Below are 15290 nucleotides of genomic sequence, written 5' to 3' on the forward strand. Positions count from 1 at the left end.
TCAAATCAGGTTCTTTCTGCCTTTACAAAATAACCCCTCCTCTGCAACTCTCTCCCTCCAGGACCGGACGCAACTCTCTCCCACGCTACCAAAAAGCCCACTTGAGGCAGCACAAGCTCCAGGGCCTTAGGCCCTCACAAAACATTTGGCAAAGTCTGGACATTCAGGTCAAAAATCTGACACACCCCCCACGCAGTAAAAACACAAAATCACGTCCCAGGTGGGGATAAGGTAAGGAAGAGGTGCAGCAGGATGCACGGGGCACACAGCGGGGGTCAGCGCTCACAGCGCACCCCAAGAAGACCTCCTTTGCGCACACTTGCCTGGCGGGCAGTGACCCAGCACTCGCCCCGGGGCGGGGGACAGGGGTGAGCCGGCGGAGGGGTCCAAGGGCGGCTGGCTGCGCATGCGCACTCCCTCCCCGCCCATCCCCACCTCGCCCCATACCCCCAGCTGGGACCAACGTCTCATTCCCTGTCAGTCCTGTCAGAGCAGCAGAGGGTTCGGGTCCCAGCGCCACCGGCCTTCCCGGGACACAGGTGAGCCGGGCCGCCCAGGCCCCCCAGCACCGACCTGAGAGGTCCTTCCACATAGGGCTGTGGGGGTATGGCCGAGGTCGGGTGTTGGGGACCCTCCCCTGTCTCCTCCCATCCTCAGGGGCCAGCAACCCTGGACCGCCTTTGTAAGGACGGGCCTGGGTGAGGGTGTGGGCGCCGAGCGGGGAGCCGGGAGCTGAGCGGGGAGGTCCAGGCCGAGCACGGGGTCACGGCTTTGGGGTGAAACTGGGGGTCCCCTCTCCCAGCCCCACGCTGGCCAGCCACCCGGGCTTAGGGGATACGTGTATGGGGCCCGGGCCAGCCTGGAAGGAGGTGGGACTGCGCTTGGGGGGGCGCCCCCTGCTCCCCTCAGGTCAGGGAGGTGACACAAAGGAAGGGGTACGGGTGTGGGGGAGAGGCCCCCGACAGTACTCCACTGGCACTTGGCACTGCGCTGCTTCCGTATTCCCGTGTCGCCCTGCCATGGGCTGTGTGACCTCGGGCCAGTCACCGCGGCTCACTTCCCCGAGCCTCACGGCTCCTTGTTGACGAAGCGGCCATGGCACCGTCGGCCTAGCGCCCCGCCAGGTGTCGGGAGGTCGGCCGGCGCTCCGCTGCCAGTGTCCGGTGCTCTCGGTGTCAGCCCCAGCGACCCCCCGCCCAGAGCGAGGGCCCCCTCACCAGGCCCTGCCTCGGGTGACGGCACCCACCTCTCCAGTCGCCTGGACTCCCTCCCCTTCTTCCCAGTCCCTCAGCAAATCTTGTCAGGCCTGCCTTCGGAACATCTCTGAATCCCGCCCGGCTTGTCCAGATCCCCCACTGCTGGCCCGCACTACTGCCCTGGCCTCCTTGCTGCCCCCCTCCCCTCAGCTCTGTCCTCTGCTTACGTCTCCTCATCATGGCCCCCTTCTTCCTGGGCGAGCACATTCCACAACTCTTTTCAGGGATCCTCTCTGGGCTGAGGGCCCCACAGCTAGATCCCCACCTGGGACCTAGCCCCCCAGCCCTGACCCCCGGATCCCAAACTCCACAGAACTCCCCCTCCACCCCTACCCCCTGTGGATCCCTCAAACCTACCACCTGCCCCCCAGCTGCCACTGTCCCAGGGCTTCCTGGGATACTTGGGGCCGCAGCCATTATGATGCATTTCCTGAGGCCACACACCGAACCAAGACCAGGATGTGTATTGAATGGGTTAATGGTGACTTAGTATTAATAGTGAACGCTAATTGAGTACCTGCTGTGTGCCCATCCTCTTCTAACTACATGGTAATTTACTTGCTTATCTTGTTTATTGTCTCTTTCTCGCTTTCAGAATCTAACCCTCCCAAGGGCAGGGACTTTATTTTGTTCTCAGCCATATCCCCGCCCCCCACCCCACCCCCCATCCCCGCACCCATCACAATGCCTGGCACGCAGGAATGTCCTCGAATTAATGAATGAAAATTAAATTATAATAGAAATACCTAACATTAACCAAGCACCTTCTGCCTGCTTATCACCTATTGCTGAAACATTTTTTACTGATTTATCTTTGTTGTTGTCTGTCTTCCTGACTAGAATGTCACGTTCATGAGGGCCAGGGGTTTCTTAATCTGTTTTTTCCCCCACCTCTTTGTCCTTGCCCCACAGTAGGTTCTCAACAGCTGTATGTTGAATGAGTAATAAAGACTAAATTCCAATGACAATGGCTAACAGACCTCATCATTTGCTTACCTATTTGGTTTATTGTCTCCATCTTTTAAAACGTAAACTCCTGGGGGCAGGAATGTTGCTCGGCACAAACTATGACTAGCAGTGTGCCAGGTTGGGGTCCAATGGTGACACAATCCGAAACCAAAACCGACGAAATCCCTGCCCTCCCTCCGGAATGGGGAGGGACTGCTAATGGGCAGGGGGTGTCTTTTCCGGGTGACTGGAAATGTTCTAAAATTAGACTATGGCGATGGTCACACAACTCTGTGAATGTACTAAAAAACATTGAATTGTACACTTTAGCTAGGTTAACTTTACGGTATATAAATTAATTAAGCTGTTTTTAAAATCTCACAGCGTTTATGTTGTAAAAGGGAGTGAGAGAGAATAAACAACATAAATAATGTATTATAGTATATTAGGTGATTAGCACACACTAGGCACTCAATAAATGTTGATTCGATGACACCCACCTGTCCCCTTGCCCCTAAATGGTCTCACCTAACCTCCAAACCCCCCACCCCCATTGTCTTTCTTCTCTTTCCACCTGCAGGGCCTGCTGTCCACATCTCTTCCCTGAGCTGCCCACTTGGGGCCATGGCGCTGCCAACAAAGCCTAGCATGATTGATCTGGGCCTGGGCACCTGGAGCCCTAGCTCCCAGGAGCAGAGCCACAGGGCTCGGGCACCCTCCAGGGGTGTTGGCAAGCAGCTGCCTGAGTACAAGGCCGTGGTAGTGGGCGCGAGTGGCGTGGGAAAGAGCGCGCTGACCATCCAGCTGAACCACCAGTGCTTCGTGGAAGACCACGACCCTACCATCCAGGATTCCTACTGGAAGGAGATGGCCCTGGACCACGGAGGCTGCATTCTGAATGTGCTGGACACGGCGGGGCAGGCCACTCATCGGGCCCTGCGTGACCAGTGTGTGGCGATTGGGGATGGTGTGCTGGGTGTCTTCGCCCTCGATGACCCCTCGTCTCTAGCCCAGCTGCAGCAGATGCGGGCCACCTGGGGCCCGCACCACACCCAGCCCCTCGTCCTTGTGGGCAACAAGTGTGACCTTGTGACCACCACCGGAGATGCTCGTGCTGCTGCTGCAGCCCTCGCAAAGAGCTGGGGGGCCCCTTTTGTGGAGACCTCAGCCAAGACACGCCAAGGTGTGGAGGAGGCCTTTTCCCTGCTCATCCATGAGATCCAAAGAGTCCGGGAGGCCATGGCAAAGGAGGCCATGGCAGGGCCAGGTGGGGATAAAGGCCGGCACCAGAAGGCCATGTGCCGCTGTGGCTGCTCCGTGGCCTGAAGTTCTTGGTCTAGAAGAGTGGACCCTCCCCCAGACCAGGGTGGTGGTTCCTTCACTTGAGACCCGCCCCCCCGCCCGCCCCCCCCACCCCGCTCCCCGACCCCAGCAACTAGCTGTGTGGGACACTGTCGGTGTACTGGGGATAGATGGACCCTTCTCCTGGGGAGGTTTTCTTTTGGTGATGGGCTTTTTGGCAATGTGGGGCCGTAGCGTTGGTTATATATTATGTCAAGTTGATTTTGTGCAAAATTAAATAGTGTTCTTAGGTTTCAAACCTGCCTCCATGCCAAGTGTTATGTGGGTGGGAATGAGACTGGGGAGAATGTTACTTGAATTGTGAGAATTATTTCATTCAAGAAATGTGGGGGAGACCCCTGTGTACCAGGCCCTGCTTTGGGTACAAAAGATATAGAGGCAAGCAAGACACTAAAAATCCCTGCACTTGTAGATATAACATAAGGCTATGTATTAAAGGCGGGCAAAGGAATAGAGTGACAGGGAGGTCAAGGAAAGCCTTACTGAGTAGGTGACATTTGGGCAAAAACTTGTGGATAACTAGGGACAGAGGGAATAGCCAGTGCACAGGCCATGACCACAAACCAGTTACCACACCAACTCCCAATACCTTCAGGGCTGGGGTAAGAGTACAGATAGAGTGGCTTCTATACTATATAACTAAACATTACATATCAAACTAACAAAATACATCCTATCCTCCTACCTTGACTAATACACTTTCTCAAGGCCCAGAGAGTTCCATGCCAGGAGGTGATGGTGTTGGGAGGGCTGACCCCTGGCCGGGAGTGGCAGCCCACTCTGGTTCTCTTCCTGCTGGTAGCCCCTCCCCATATCAGGAGGCAGGGGCTCATGTGTGCAAGTGGCCGTGCCAGCACCGCCCAAGCTCTACTCACATGCCGCACAAACAGCCACCCCTTGACCACCACTTGGTCCCCAGGAGGATGGACCCCCAGAATATGCCGCTGAAAGTGGCTTCAAAGCCTTCTGGGCTCCCCATTCCCAAGCGAGGCCTAGAAACCGCACAGAATCTGGGTGGGCACTGCCATTGTCCATATGGATATCTCCCCAGTGAGGAGAAGCGAAGACTGAGGCAGGGGTTGTCTCAAAAGTGCAGGATGGAGGGCAGGGGCCCCTTTTCCCTCGTCTGAGGGCAGCAATCTCCACCCAGTCCACCGTCCCCCTAGACACTGCCACTCAAACAAGCACATAGTTGCTTCAGATCATATTTATTGTGGGGTCAGGGGTGGGGATCTTGGGGTTCCAGGGCAGCAACAGTGGCTGTCGGGGTGTCAGAGGCGGGGCGGTCCTGGGCCGCCGGAGTACGCGCAGGATCCAGGCGGTGCTCAGGGCAGGAGGCGGCGCGCTGGGGCCTGGGGTGCGGGGGTCTCCAGACGCTTTACGCGCAGCAGGGCCCCCAGTACGCCCTCAGGGGGGACCTCAGGGCCCAGGTCCTGGTCAGCGGCTCGGCGGAGGCGACGCGGGGCAGCCACAGCTTCGGGGTCTGCGCTTCCCGCGAGGATCCGCCCCAACAAATACCTGCAGGGGAGCAGAGCGGAATGCAGTGAGGACGTGTCCGTGCGTCAACGCCCCGGCCCTAGGACCTGGACAGCGCCGCTACCCCGGACCGCCTGGGGACCTGGCAGCCTCCTCCCACCCAGGCATCCCACTGCTTCCTGGAGACAGATGTCTCCGCCTTCCATCCCTGAAACTATAGTTTCCCCCCCTCCCATTAGGACGAAGGAAGCCGGCCAGGCATCTCTGCCTCCACACCCTAGGTCCAGGACTAGAAAATTCCCTCCCAGGCTTCCAGGACCTAGGTGTTCGCACCTCCACCCCGTGAAGCAGGCCCCCGCCGCTCCTCGCCCTCCTCCTCCCGGGATATAGGCGCCCTCCCCCGCCCCGACCACCCCTTGTGGGGGGGACCTCAGCAGCTCCGGATCCAGGTCCGGCGTCTCGTCGCCGGCGTCCTCGGCATCTGGGCCCGTGGGGCCGTCGTCGTAGACTGGGGGCCGGGGTCTGAGTGCCGGGGCGGGGGCAGGGGCGGGAACAAGCTGGGCTGCGAGGGCGGCGGGGTCCAGGCGGGCGCGGAGCAGGGCTCGGGCGAGCTGCGCGGCTGGCGCGTCGGGGTCGTCCTCCAGGCCCAGCGCCGGGTCGTTGGTGCGGGGTGCGCCCCAGACGCGCAGCAGCTGCGCCAGGGCGCGCGCTTGCTGATCCTCAGCCTCTTGCGCCTCAGCCCGCGCCCGCTCCTGCCGTTCGGCCTCCAGCAGGTGCGCCAGCGCCCGCGCCAGCTCCTGCACAGCCCCCGCCGCCTCTCCTCGAGTCGCTGCCCGCCGGAAGCGGCGGGGAGCGCTGGCCTCAGCCTTGGGGGGAGAGGCTGCGCCCAGGCTGCGGGGCTCCTGCGGGAAGACAGGTGGGGAGCGAGAGGTCGTCAGCGCCCGTCAGGCCAGGGACCCCCAACCCGGGGGACTTCGTGGATCTCAAATATCCCTAGATGCCAACATGCCAACAAAGGCGCTGTGGCCCCTCAAATATGAGTAGACACCCCTAAGGTCAATGGAGACCCCCAAATATCTCTGGACACTCTTAGGACGACCAAAGACCCCTAGATTCACCACCCCTAACGATTTCCTAGTGACTCAGAACTTGCCCCAGGGCTGTTGAAGACCAGGGTTGTTTTTTTTCTTTTCCGGTACGCGGGCCTCTCGCTGTTGTGGCCTCTCCCGTTGCGGAGCACAGGCTCCGGACGCGCAGGCTCAGCTGCCATGGCTCACGGGCCCAGCCGCTCCGAGGCATGTGGGATCTTCCCGGACTGGGGCACGAACCCGTGTCCCCTGCATCGGCAGGCGGACGCTCAACCGCTGCGCCACCAGGGAAGCCCAAGACCAGGGTTTTTTTGTTTGTTTGTTTGTTTCATAGGAGTAGCGATGGTAGATATGACAGCTATGGATTTTTCTATATCAATGCTGTGGACAACAGGAACCTGTATTTGCATTTTATAGATTCCTATTGTCCACTTGTTTTACCCAAAAGATAGCAGACTGTTCTGCACCTTGCTTTTTGGAATCTATATTTAGATCAGTACCTTAAGAGCATCCTTTCTCTCTTCCTTCCTTTCTTCTGTATTGATTCTCTTTTGTATGGATGTATAATAGTTTATTTAACCACCCCAATTGATGAACATTTAGGGTGTTTCCAATCTTTTGCTATTCTCATAAATAATGTTGGGATGAATAACCGTGTCCATATATCATTTGGCATGTGTGCAAGTCTATCTGTAAAATAAATTACCCAGTGACTAATTTTCAGTTCAGGCAGTTTTGAAACAATTTCAATAAGTTTAAAGAAATAAAAGACTATCAAAAGTATGAGAGAGAGGGCTTCCCTGGTGGTGCAGTGGTTGAGAGTCCGCCTGCCAATGCAGGGGACACGGGTTCGTGCCCTGGTCCGGGAAGATCCCACATGCGGCGGAGCGGCTGGGCCCGTGAGCCATGGCCGCTGAGCATGCGCGTCCGGAGCCTGTGCTCCGCAACGGGAGAGGCCACAACAGTGAGAGGCCCGCGTACCGCCAAAAAAAAAAAAAAAAAAAAAAAAAGTATGAGAGAGGAACTAATGACCATTAAAATAACCATGAAGATTTGAAAAAGAAACATCTAGAACATCTAGAAAAACACTTAATGAAATCAAAAATTAAATGGGCAAGTTAAACCGCAGATTCGATTGCAGCGGAAGGAATAGGATTGAACAGAGCTTGGAAACAGATCCACACACACTGACACTTGCTACGACAGAGGAGACACTGCAGAGCAGTGGGTACAGGACCAACTCCTTCAATAAACTGTGCAGGAAGAACAAGTGATCCAAATTTGGGAACAATGGAAAGGAAAAGACAAATAAACTTAACTACATTCAAATTAAGGATTTCTTTTTATCCCAAGACATCCTAAAAAGAACGAAAAGTAAAACCAGAGTGGGAGAAGATGCTTGTAGCACAGTCAATAAAGGATTAATGTCCAATAAACAGAGAATGCCTAAAAAGCAGTAGGAGAAAAGCAAACTAATATAAAAATAGGCAAAATTGATGATCAAGTATTTCACAAAAGAGGAACCAAAAACAGTTACTAGGGCTTCCCTGGTGACGCAGTGGTTGAGAATCTGCCTGCCAATGCAGGGGACACGGGTTCGAGCCTTGGTCTGGGAGGATCCCACATGCCGCGGAGCAACTGGGCCTGTGAGCCACAACTACTGAGCCTGCGTGTCTGGAGCCTGTGCTCCGCAACAAGAGAGGCCGCGATAGTGAGAGGCCCACGCACCGCGATGAAGAGTGGCCCCTGCTCACCGCAAATAGCGAAAGCCCTCGCACAGAAACGAAGACCCAACACAGGCAAAAATAAATAAATAAATAAATAAATAAATAAATTTTAAAGAAAAAAAAAACAAAAAAGTTACTAAACAAATGAAAAATAGTGAACCTCATTAGTAATCAGGAAAAATGCAAATTAAAACACCAGTGAGATACACTATGCAGAATACGTCCAAAAGATTGCCAAAATTAAAGTCTGATAATGTCAAATGTTGACATGGATATAGAAAAAATGGAAGCTCTTATACATTGCTGCTGGGAACTCAATGGTTAAGATAACTTTGAGGAACAATTTGGCAATGTCTTAAAAGATGCACATATCCTACGCCCCACTCCTGGGTGTTACACCTCAGACTAGCTTTTGCACATATACTGCTGGACACAAGTGTATGAAGAACTATAGCAGCACTGTTTGTAATAACATAAAAGTGAAGGGAGGGAAAAAAAGAAAGAAAAGCTGGAAACAACCCAAATGTTGTTGCTGACGTATTGAGAATGTATCTATAAACCATGATATACTCATGGGATAAAATATTATGCAGCATGGGCTTCCCTGGTGGCGCAGCGGTTGAGAGTCCGCCTGCCGATGCAGGGGACACTGGTTCGTGCCCTGGTCCGGGAAGATCCCACATGCAGCGGAGCGGCTGGGCCCATGAGCCATGGCCGCTGAGCCTGCGCGTCCGGAGCCTGTGCTCCGCAATGGGAGAGGCCACAACAGTGAGAGGCCTGCGTACCGCAAAAAAAAAAAAATTATGCAGCAATAAAAATAAATGAATTATAGCCACATACTTCAATGCGATGAATCTCACAACCAATGTAGAGGAAAAAAAAAAAGCAAGTTACAGAATTCCACTGCAGACTGCCTGCGACTACTAGACACCCTGATGACTTCCTAGTGACCTCTAGTGACTACCAGGAGCCACACACCCGGTATGATTCCATTTCTGTGAGGAAAAACTAGACAAGATATTGTTTAGCGATACATACATATGTGATAAGCTGCAAACAAAAGTAAGGGATCAATTAACAGAAAATACAGGATAATTATGGAGGAGAGGGGCTGCCTTAGGGAGAGGCACCCAGGGGCTTCTAACAATTGGTCATGCTCGATTTCTTAAGCTGAGTAATGGGTACACAAGAGGGTTATCATTATTTCTTACATTGTATATACATATGTTTAAATGTATTATGTCATATATAAAAAATATTTAATTAAGAAAAACACCATCCTTGACACAGACAGCCTTGAACTCTTCATGAAGAGGATGTACTCCAAGTGCCCTTGATGCCCACCACCCCTCAGACACCCCGGGGAATCACACACAGTCATGGCCTCACACACACTCATTTGGACTGACAGGCCTTGAGATGTCACATATGCAACTCAACACTGCCACATCCACACGCAAGGAACTGCACATGTTCATGCACACTGATGCTCACGCGGTTACAATCGCCAAGCCATCCAGATGCAAGAACAAGCACCACCCTTAAAGACATAACGCAGCACTGAAAGAGACATCATGGCTCCTCTCCCCACAATGACACAGCTCCACAAAGAAGCAGGGGGGAACAGCCTCGTGAACACACATACAAAATCCTAGTCACTCAGTTCAACAGAACCAAAATGGGATATGCACTCAGGGGTGCAAAGACCACTCTCTCCCAAACAAAAACAAGATCACACAGACACACAGAAAGACACGCCCATAAGTCACGCCATTACCATAGAATTCACAAGCACAGTGTCACTGAGAAAAGTCACACGCAGAAGCATCACACACTGCACACCCAGACCCACACTGGCACCTTTGTATGGACGCTCGGAAGCCCTTACATGAAAAGACGCACACAGGGAGAGCACACCCTCACGTCCCTATCATCACATCATGCGCACACAAACCATGCGCACACAAACCGATGCCCCTGCCTTAAATCGCGCTAGTCCCATGGACAGCGCCACAGGCGGCGGGCGGGCCGAGCCCGGGCGGACCAGCAGAGTGCGGTGGCCCGACTAGCCCCGCACACTGCCACCCGCACACCCAAGAGACCAACCCCGGCATGGCCTGGGTACAGACTGGCGTCTGGACCCCCGGCCACCCGGGCCGATCTCTCCGCACGTCCCGGGAGCAGGACCAGCGAGAAGAGGAGCCAGAGGCCGGGCACCGACCCTCGCTGGTAGCATCCTCCACCCCACCGCCACCCCGCGCCCGACCCGCGTCGCACCTTTACCGGCCTTGCGCAGAGCGCGGGGGGCGGCTCGAGTAAGCCCAAAAGCAGCAGCACCAAAAGGCCGACGCCCCCGGCCCGCGGCCCGCGGAGCAGCGGCGACCCCGCCATGCTGCCCCAGCGAGCCGGGCTCCGGACGGGCGGACTAGCTGGCAAGTGCGCAGCGCCTGGGCTAGCGGGACACGGATGCGGTGCTCTGCGGCTGCGCACGCCGGGGAACCCTGCCCATCCACTCCCGCCACCCTACGCAGGCGCAGCCTAGGAGCTCCCGCAGCCCCTCCATCCCGCCCGTTGCCATGGAGATGCCCAAGGGGCAAGGTGGCGAGCTGGAGACTGCGATGGCGGTTACCATGGCGGTCGGAGGGCAGTTGCCAGGGCAACAGACCTTGCTGTCGCCTCAGCAGACAGGCAGGAAAAAATGACGCAGTGGAGGGGAATGAGGGTCTGGTGTTCGCCTCTCCCTCCTTGGGGAGAAGATATATGACTTTGTTCATTGGATAAACAGTTACGGATGCCCTATGGACCAGGGCCTTTACAGGGTGATGAGTTCATTCCAGGTGATGTGACCATACATAGGTCAGTTCACCATTCTAATGTGCAGCCCCTTACCTGCATAAAGGGGTTACTGGTAGCTGCTTCCCAGAGTGGCTTTGAAGGTTTAATGACATTCAGCAGGAGCTCAATAAAAGTTCCTTTCTATCCTCTCCTTGTCTGTTTGCCAGTATCTTCATCTCTCTATGGCTTTGTGTTTCTCTTTCTGACCCTATGTGTCCATAGCTCTCTCTGTCTTCCCCTCCCATCTGTCTCTCCCTGCCTCTTATTCTTTCTCTCCCTTCATCTCCACAACACTCCTCCCGTCTGTCTTTATTTTGTTGTCTGTATCTACTTGCTTTTCCGTAGATATATAGATAGATACATTGATAGATTTTACTCATATATTGTTCCAAAAGGATTTCAAGCATCAAAAGGATTCGAAGTATTTCTTTGCATTCCTTCATCAAAGGAAACAAAACTTTGGTAAAATTTGTGTATCCATAGGGGGAAAAATGTTAGGAAGGGCATGTCAGTGGTATGGAAGGGCATGTCACTGGGGGCAGGGAGAGATAACTGATGGTTTGTCACGTTCTCCTTTACACTTTTCTCAGTTGTCTGGGAAAAAAAGATTCAATGAATAGGTATTACTATTATAATCAGATAAAAATAAAGATATTTTCATTTTGGTTGGAATTAAAACAAAGTATGGTAACATGACATAAATCAAAAGTGAGGAAAAGAAAGATCCATTTATGTTGTGAATATATCTAATCCATTTATTCTAACTGCCTCTATCTCCTCAGTATTACAAACAACTTTACAGTGAAAATCCTTATACACATCCCCTTTGGACCTGAAGAGTATATACCCAGGGATGATGTATTGGACATGCAATTAAGATGACTCCCATGATCCTTGCCTTCTGATGTTCACATCCTTGGGTAATCCCCTCCCTTTGAGTGTGTGTGTGTGTGTGTGTGTGTGTGTGTGTGTGTGTGTGTCCAAAGGTGACCAGATGTACATGATTACATGTAGATAATTATGTTAAAAATGAGGTTGAAATGATCAACTTGTGAGGCAACTCCCACTCCCTTGTTGGCTTTAATGAAACAAGTGGCCACTTTGGGGAACCTCATATAGCAAGAAACAGAGGGTGGCCTTTAGGAGCCTAGGGTGGCCTCCAGCTGACTGCCAGCAAGAAATTGAAGCCTTCAGTCCTATGACTTCAAGGAACTGAATTCTGCCAACAACCTGAGTGAGCTTGGAAACAGATCCTTCCCCAGTCGAGCATCAGATGAGATTGCAGCCCTGGTAAACACCTTCATTTCAATCTTGTGAGACCCTAAGCAGAGAAACAAGTTAAGCCACACCCTGACTCCTGACCCACAGAAACTGTGAGTTAATGTTTTTTCAAGTTAAGAAGCTTATGGTAATATTGGTACACAGCAATAGAAAACTAGTATAAATGGGATAATAAGACTTCTATAGAGGGACTTCCCTGGCGGTCCAGTGGTTAAGACTCCATGCTTCCAATGCAGGGGGCACGGGTTCGATCCCTGGTTGGGGAACTAAGATCCCACATGCTGCACAATGTGGCCAAAAAAAAAAAAGACTTCTATAGAGAAAATGTTAAACTTCACTAATAGTTATAAAAGATGATCTGAATAAATGAAGACACATGAAGACACATTTCATGCTCTTGGATGAGACTATTTCATATTATAAATATTTCAATTATATCCAAATTAATATATAATTTCAATATAATCTTAATTTAAATCCCAGCTGAATATTTTAAAGAAAATCAAGAAAACATTTCAAAATGTATATAAAGAGTCCACACAAAGCTTATACATGAATGTTCAAAGCAGCATTTTTCACAATAGCCCCCAAATAGAAACAACTCAAATGTCTACCAACTGATGAATGGACAGACAAAATGAGGTACATCCATACAATGGAATATTACTTGTCCATAAAAAGAAATGAAGTACTGATACGTGCTACAATATGGATGAAACTTGAAAATATGCCAAGTGAAAAAAAGCCAGACACAAAAAGCCACATATTGCATGATTCCGTTTATGTGAAATGCCCAGAATAGGCAAATCCATGGAGATAGAAAGTTAATTCGTGGTTGCCAGGGGTTGAGGGGAGAAGAGAACGGAATGGCAGTGGGTGCAGGGGGCAGTTACTGCAAATAAGTACAGCGTGTCTTTTTGAGGTGATGAAAATGTTTTGGTGTTAAATAGTGGTGATGGCTGAATATACTAAAAACCATGGAATTGTACACTTTTATTTTTTTTAGGGCAATATATGACTTATCTTCATTTCAAGTAAAGATATCTTTATCTAACAATTAACAATGTCCTTTTATTCAAAAGTACCTTTAAAATACCATTTAGTCCCAATGACAATTTCTTGAGATGGAATTGTTCTCTTTACAGATGACGACATTAATGCTCTGAGAGAATATATTGAATTGTACACTTTAAAATGATGAACTTTATGGTATGTGAATTATATGTCAATAAATAAGTATCTATATAAAAGAATAAAGGTCTGTGAAGAGCTAAATTAATTCTGAAAAAGAGAAGTAAAGAAGGTAGACTTTACTCACCAGGTATTAGGATGTGTTCTAAGGCCAGAAAGGTAGATGGTGCTTGGAAAACTGGAAGAAAATAAGCTGGAGCCCTACCTCACACCATATACAAACAGTAACTCCAGATGGGTTAAAGACCTTCATGTAAAAGGAAACACTATAAATTAATAGAAAAAATAGCCTATGTGACCTTGATATGGGGAGGGACTTCCTGAACAAAACTTCAAAAGCACAAACCACAAGGAAGAATGTTAATGACAGTATACACATCAAAATTTACAATTTCTGGGGAATTTCCTGGTGGTCCAGTGGTTAGGACTCCCTGCTTCCACTGCAGGGGGCATGAGTTCAATCCCTGGTCGGTGAACTAAGATCCCACAAGCCACACGGCACGGCCAAAAAAAATTTACAATTTCTGTTTAATGAAAGATCCTATACACAAAGTTAACAGACATAACAGCAAATATCTACTTGCTATGGCTGAAATTACCAGAGGTTAAACATCTGGAATATAAAGGTGCTTTGGGAAATCATCAAGAAAAAGACAGGAACCCCAAAGAAAAATGGACAAAGGATAGGAACAGACAGATCACAAAAGAGGAAACCCATGGGGTTATCAGGCATATGAAGACATGCTCAATTTTACTAATGATTAGAGAAGTGCAAATTTTAGAAAAAACAGTGAAATATTACTTTACACGCATCATATTTGCAAAAATTAGAAAACCGAGTCACACGAAGTGCTGGCAGTCATGTGGGGATACAAGAACCTTCACGTACTGTTGGTGAGAGTCTGGGCTTGAGCAGCCATTCTGGACAGTTGTCTGGAGCACTCAACCAAATTTAGCCTCTACACCAGAGCTGTCAAGTACCCAAGAGGGTCTACCACCCATAGTGAAGGGGGGCTGGGAAAATTCCCCCTGAGAAAGGGTATCTATGCTGAGAACTAAAGGTCCAGGAGGAGTTACCCAGGAAGTTGGGTATAAGGGAAAAGCATTTCAGGCAGAGGGAACTGCGCAAGAAAAGGATCTAAGGTGAGAAGCAGCATGGCACATTCATGGCACATAAAGTAAGGCCAGTGAGCCTGAAGCACAGCAGGGACATGTTCTGATTTGCTGTATTTTGAAGCCTTCTGGGAGAGTGTAGCAAATTGGTCTAATGAGCACACACATCTGTTGATACCTCCCTTCCTTCCCCAAATTCTCCCAAAGCAACCCCAAAAATACCCTGAAAAGAAAATCTTCAGTGGTGCCTTTCTTTCTTTCCTTCTTTCTCTGTTTCATTCATTCTTTCTTTAATTTTTAGTTTATATTGAACTATAGTTGATTTACAATGCTGTTTTAGTTTCTGGTGTACAGCAAAGTGATTCAGTCATATATATATATATATATATATATATATATATGTATGTATGTGTGTATATATATATATATATATATATATATATTCTTTTTCCAATTCTTTTCCCATTTAGGTTATTACAGAATATTGAGCAGAGTTCCCTGTGCTATACAGTAGGTTCTTGTCGATTACCTATTTAAAATATAGTAGTGTGTATATGTCAATCCCAAACTCCCAATTTATCCCTCCTCCCCCTAACCTTTCCCCTTTGGTAACCATAAGTTTGTTTTCTAAGTCTGTGAGTCTATTTCTGTTTTGTAAATAAGTTCATTTGTATCATTTTTTTTAGATTCCACATATAAGCGATATCATATGATATTTGTCTTTCTCTGTCTGACTTACTTCACTTGTATAATAATCTCCAGGTCCATCCATGTTGCCAGTGGTGCTTTTCAAGGGAGCCATCAGGGGACCGAATATTCTCTAGGAGACTACAGATGGAGTCAAGCCATATGGAAAAGAGAGCTAAGGGAACCACAATCTAAATACAAGGGGCAAGGATGGACTTTTGCAGAAGTCCACCCTGAGTGGAAGCAGACTGTGTGGCTTCAGGCTGGAGCACTTAATTGCCAGTATGAGCTCCTCCAGAGCTCTGTCATTCTAATTCCTTCATTTA

General features: G+C 50.1%; 2 protein-coding genes across 2 annotated transcripts; one reads left to right on the plus strand and one right to left on the minus strand.

Annotated features, from left to right (window-relative positions):
- Positions 1-472: 472 nt before the first annotated feature.
- ERAS (ES cell expressed Ras) lies at positions 473-3530 on the plus strand (the record flags this gene model as incomplete). Its single annotated transcript, XM_079911295.1, has 2 exons — positions 473-539; positions 2785-3530. Exon 2 carries the CDS (start codon positions 2829-2831, stop codon positions 3528-3530), a length of 702 nt encoding a protein of 233 aa, XP_079767421.1. The 5' UTR covers positions 473-539; positions 2785-2828.
- A 1233-nt stretch (positions 3531-4763) lies between these two features.
- On the minus strand, positions 4764-10328 carry PCSK1N (proprotein convertase subtilisin/kexin type 1 inhibitor). The gene is made up of 3 exons (XM_079910694.1): positions 10135-10328; positions 5472-5944; positions 4764-5084 (listed from the first exon to the last, which is right to left on the minus strand). Exons 1-3 carry the CDS (start codon positions 10246-10248, stop codon positions 4892-4894), a joined length of 780 nt encoding a protein of 259 aa, XP_079766820.1. The 5' UTR covers positions 10249-10328; the 3' UTR covers positions 4764-4891.
- Positions 10329-15290: the final 4962 nt, after the last annotated feature.

Source organism: Stenella coeruleoalba (genome assembly GCF_951394435.1).
Source record: "Stenella coeruleoalba genome assembly, chromosome: X".
Lineage (NCBI taxonomy): Eukaryota > Metazoa > Chordata > Mammalia > Artiodactyla > Delphinidae > Stenella > Stenella coeruleoalba.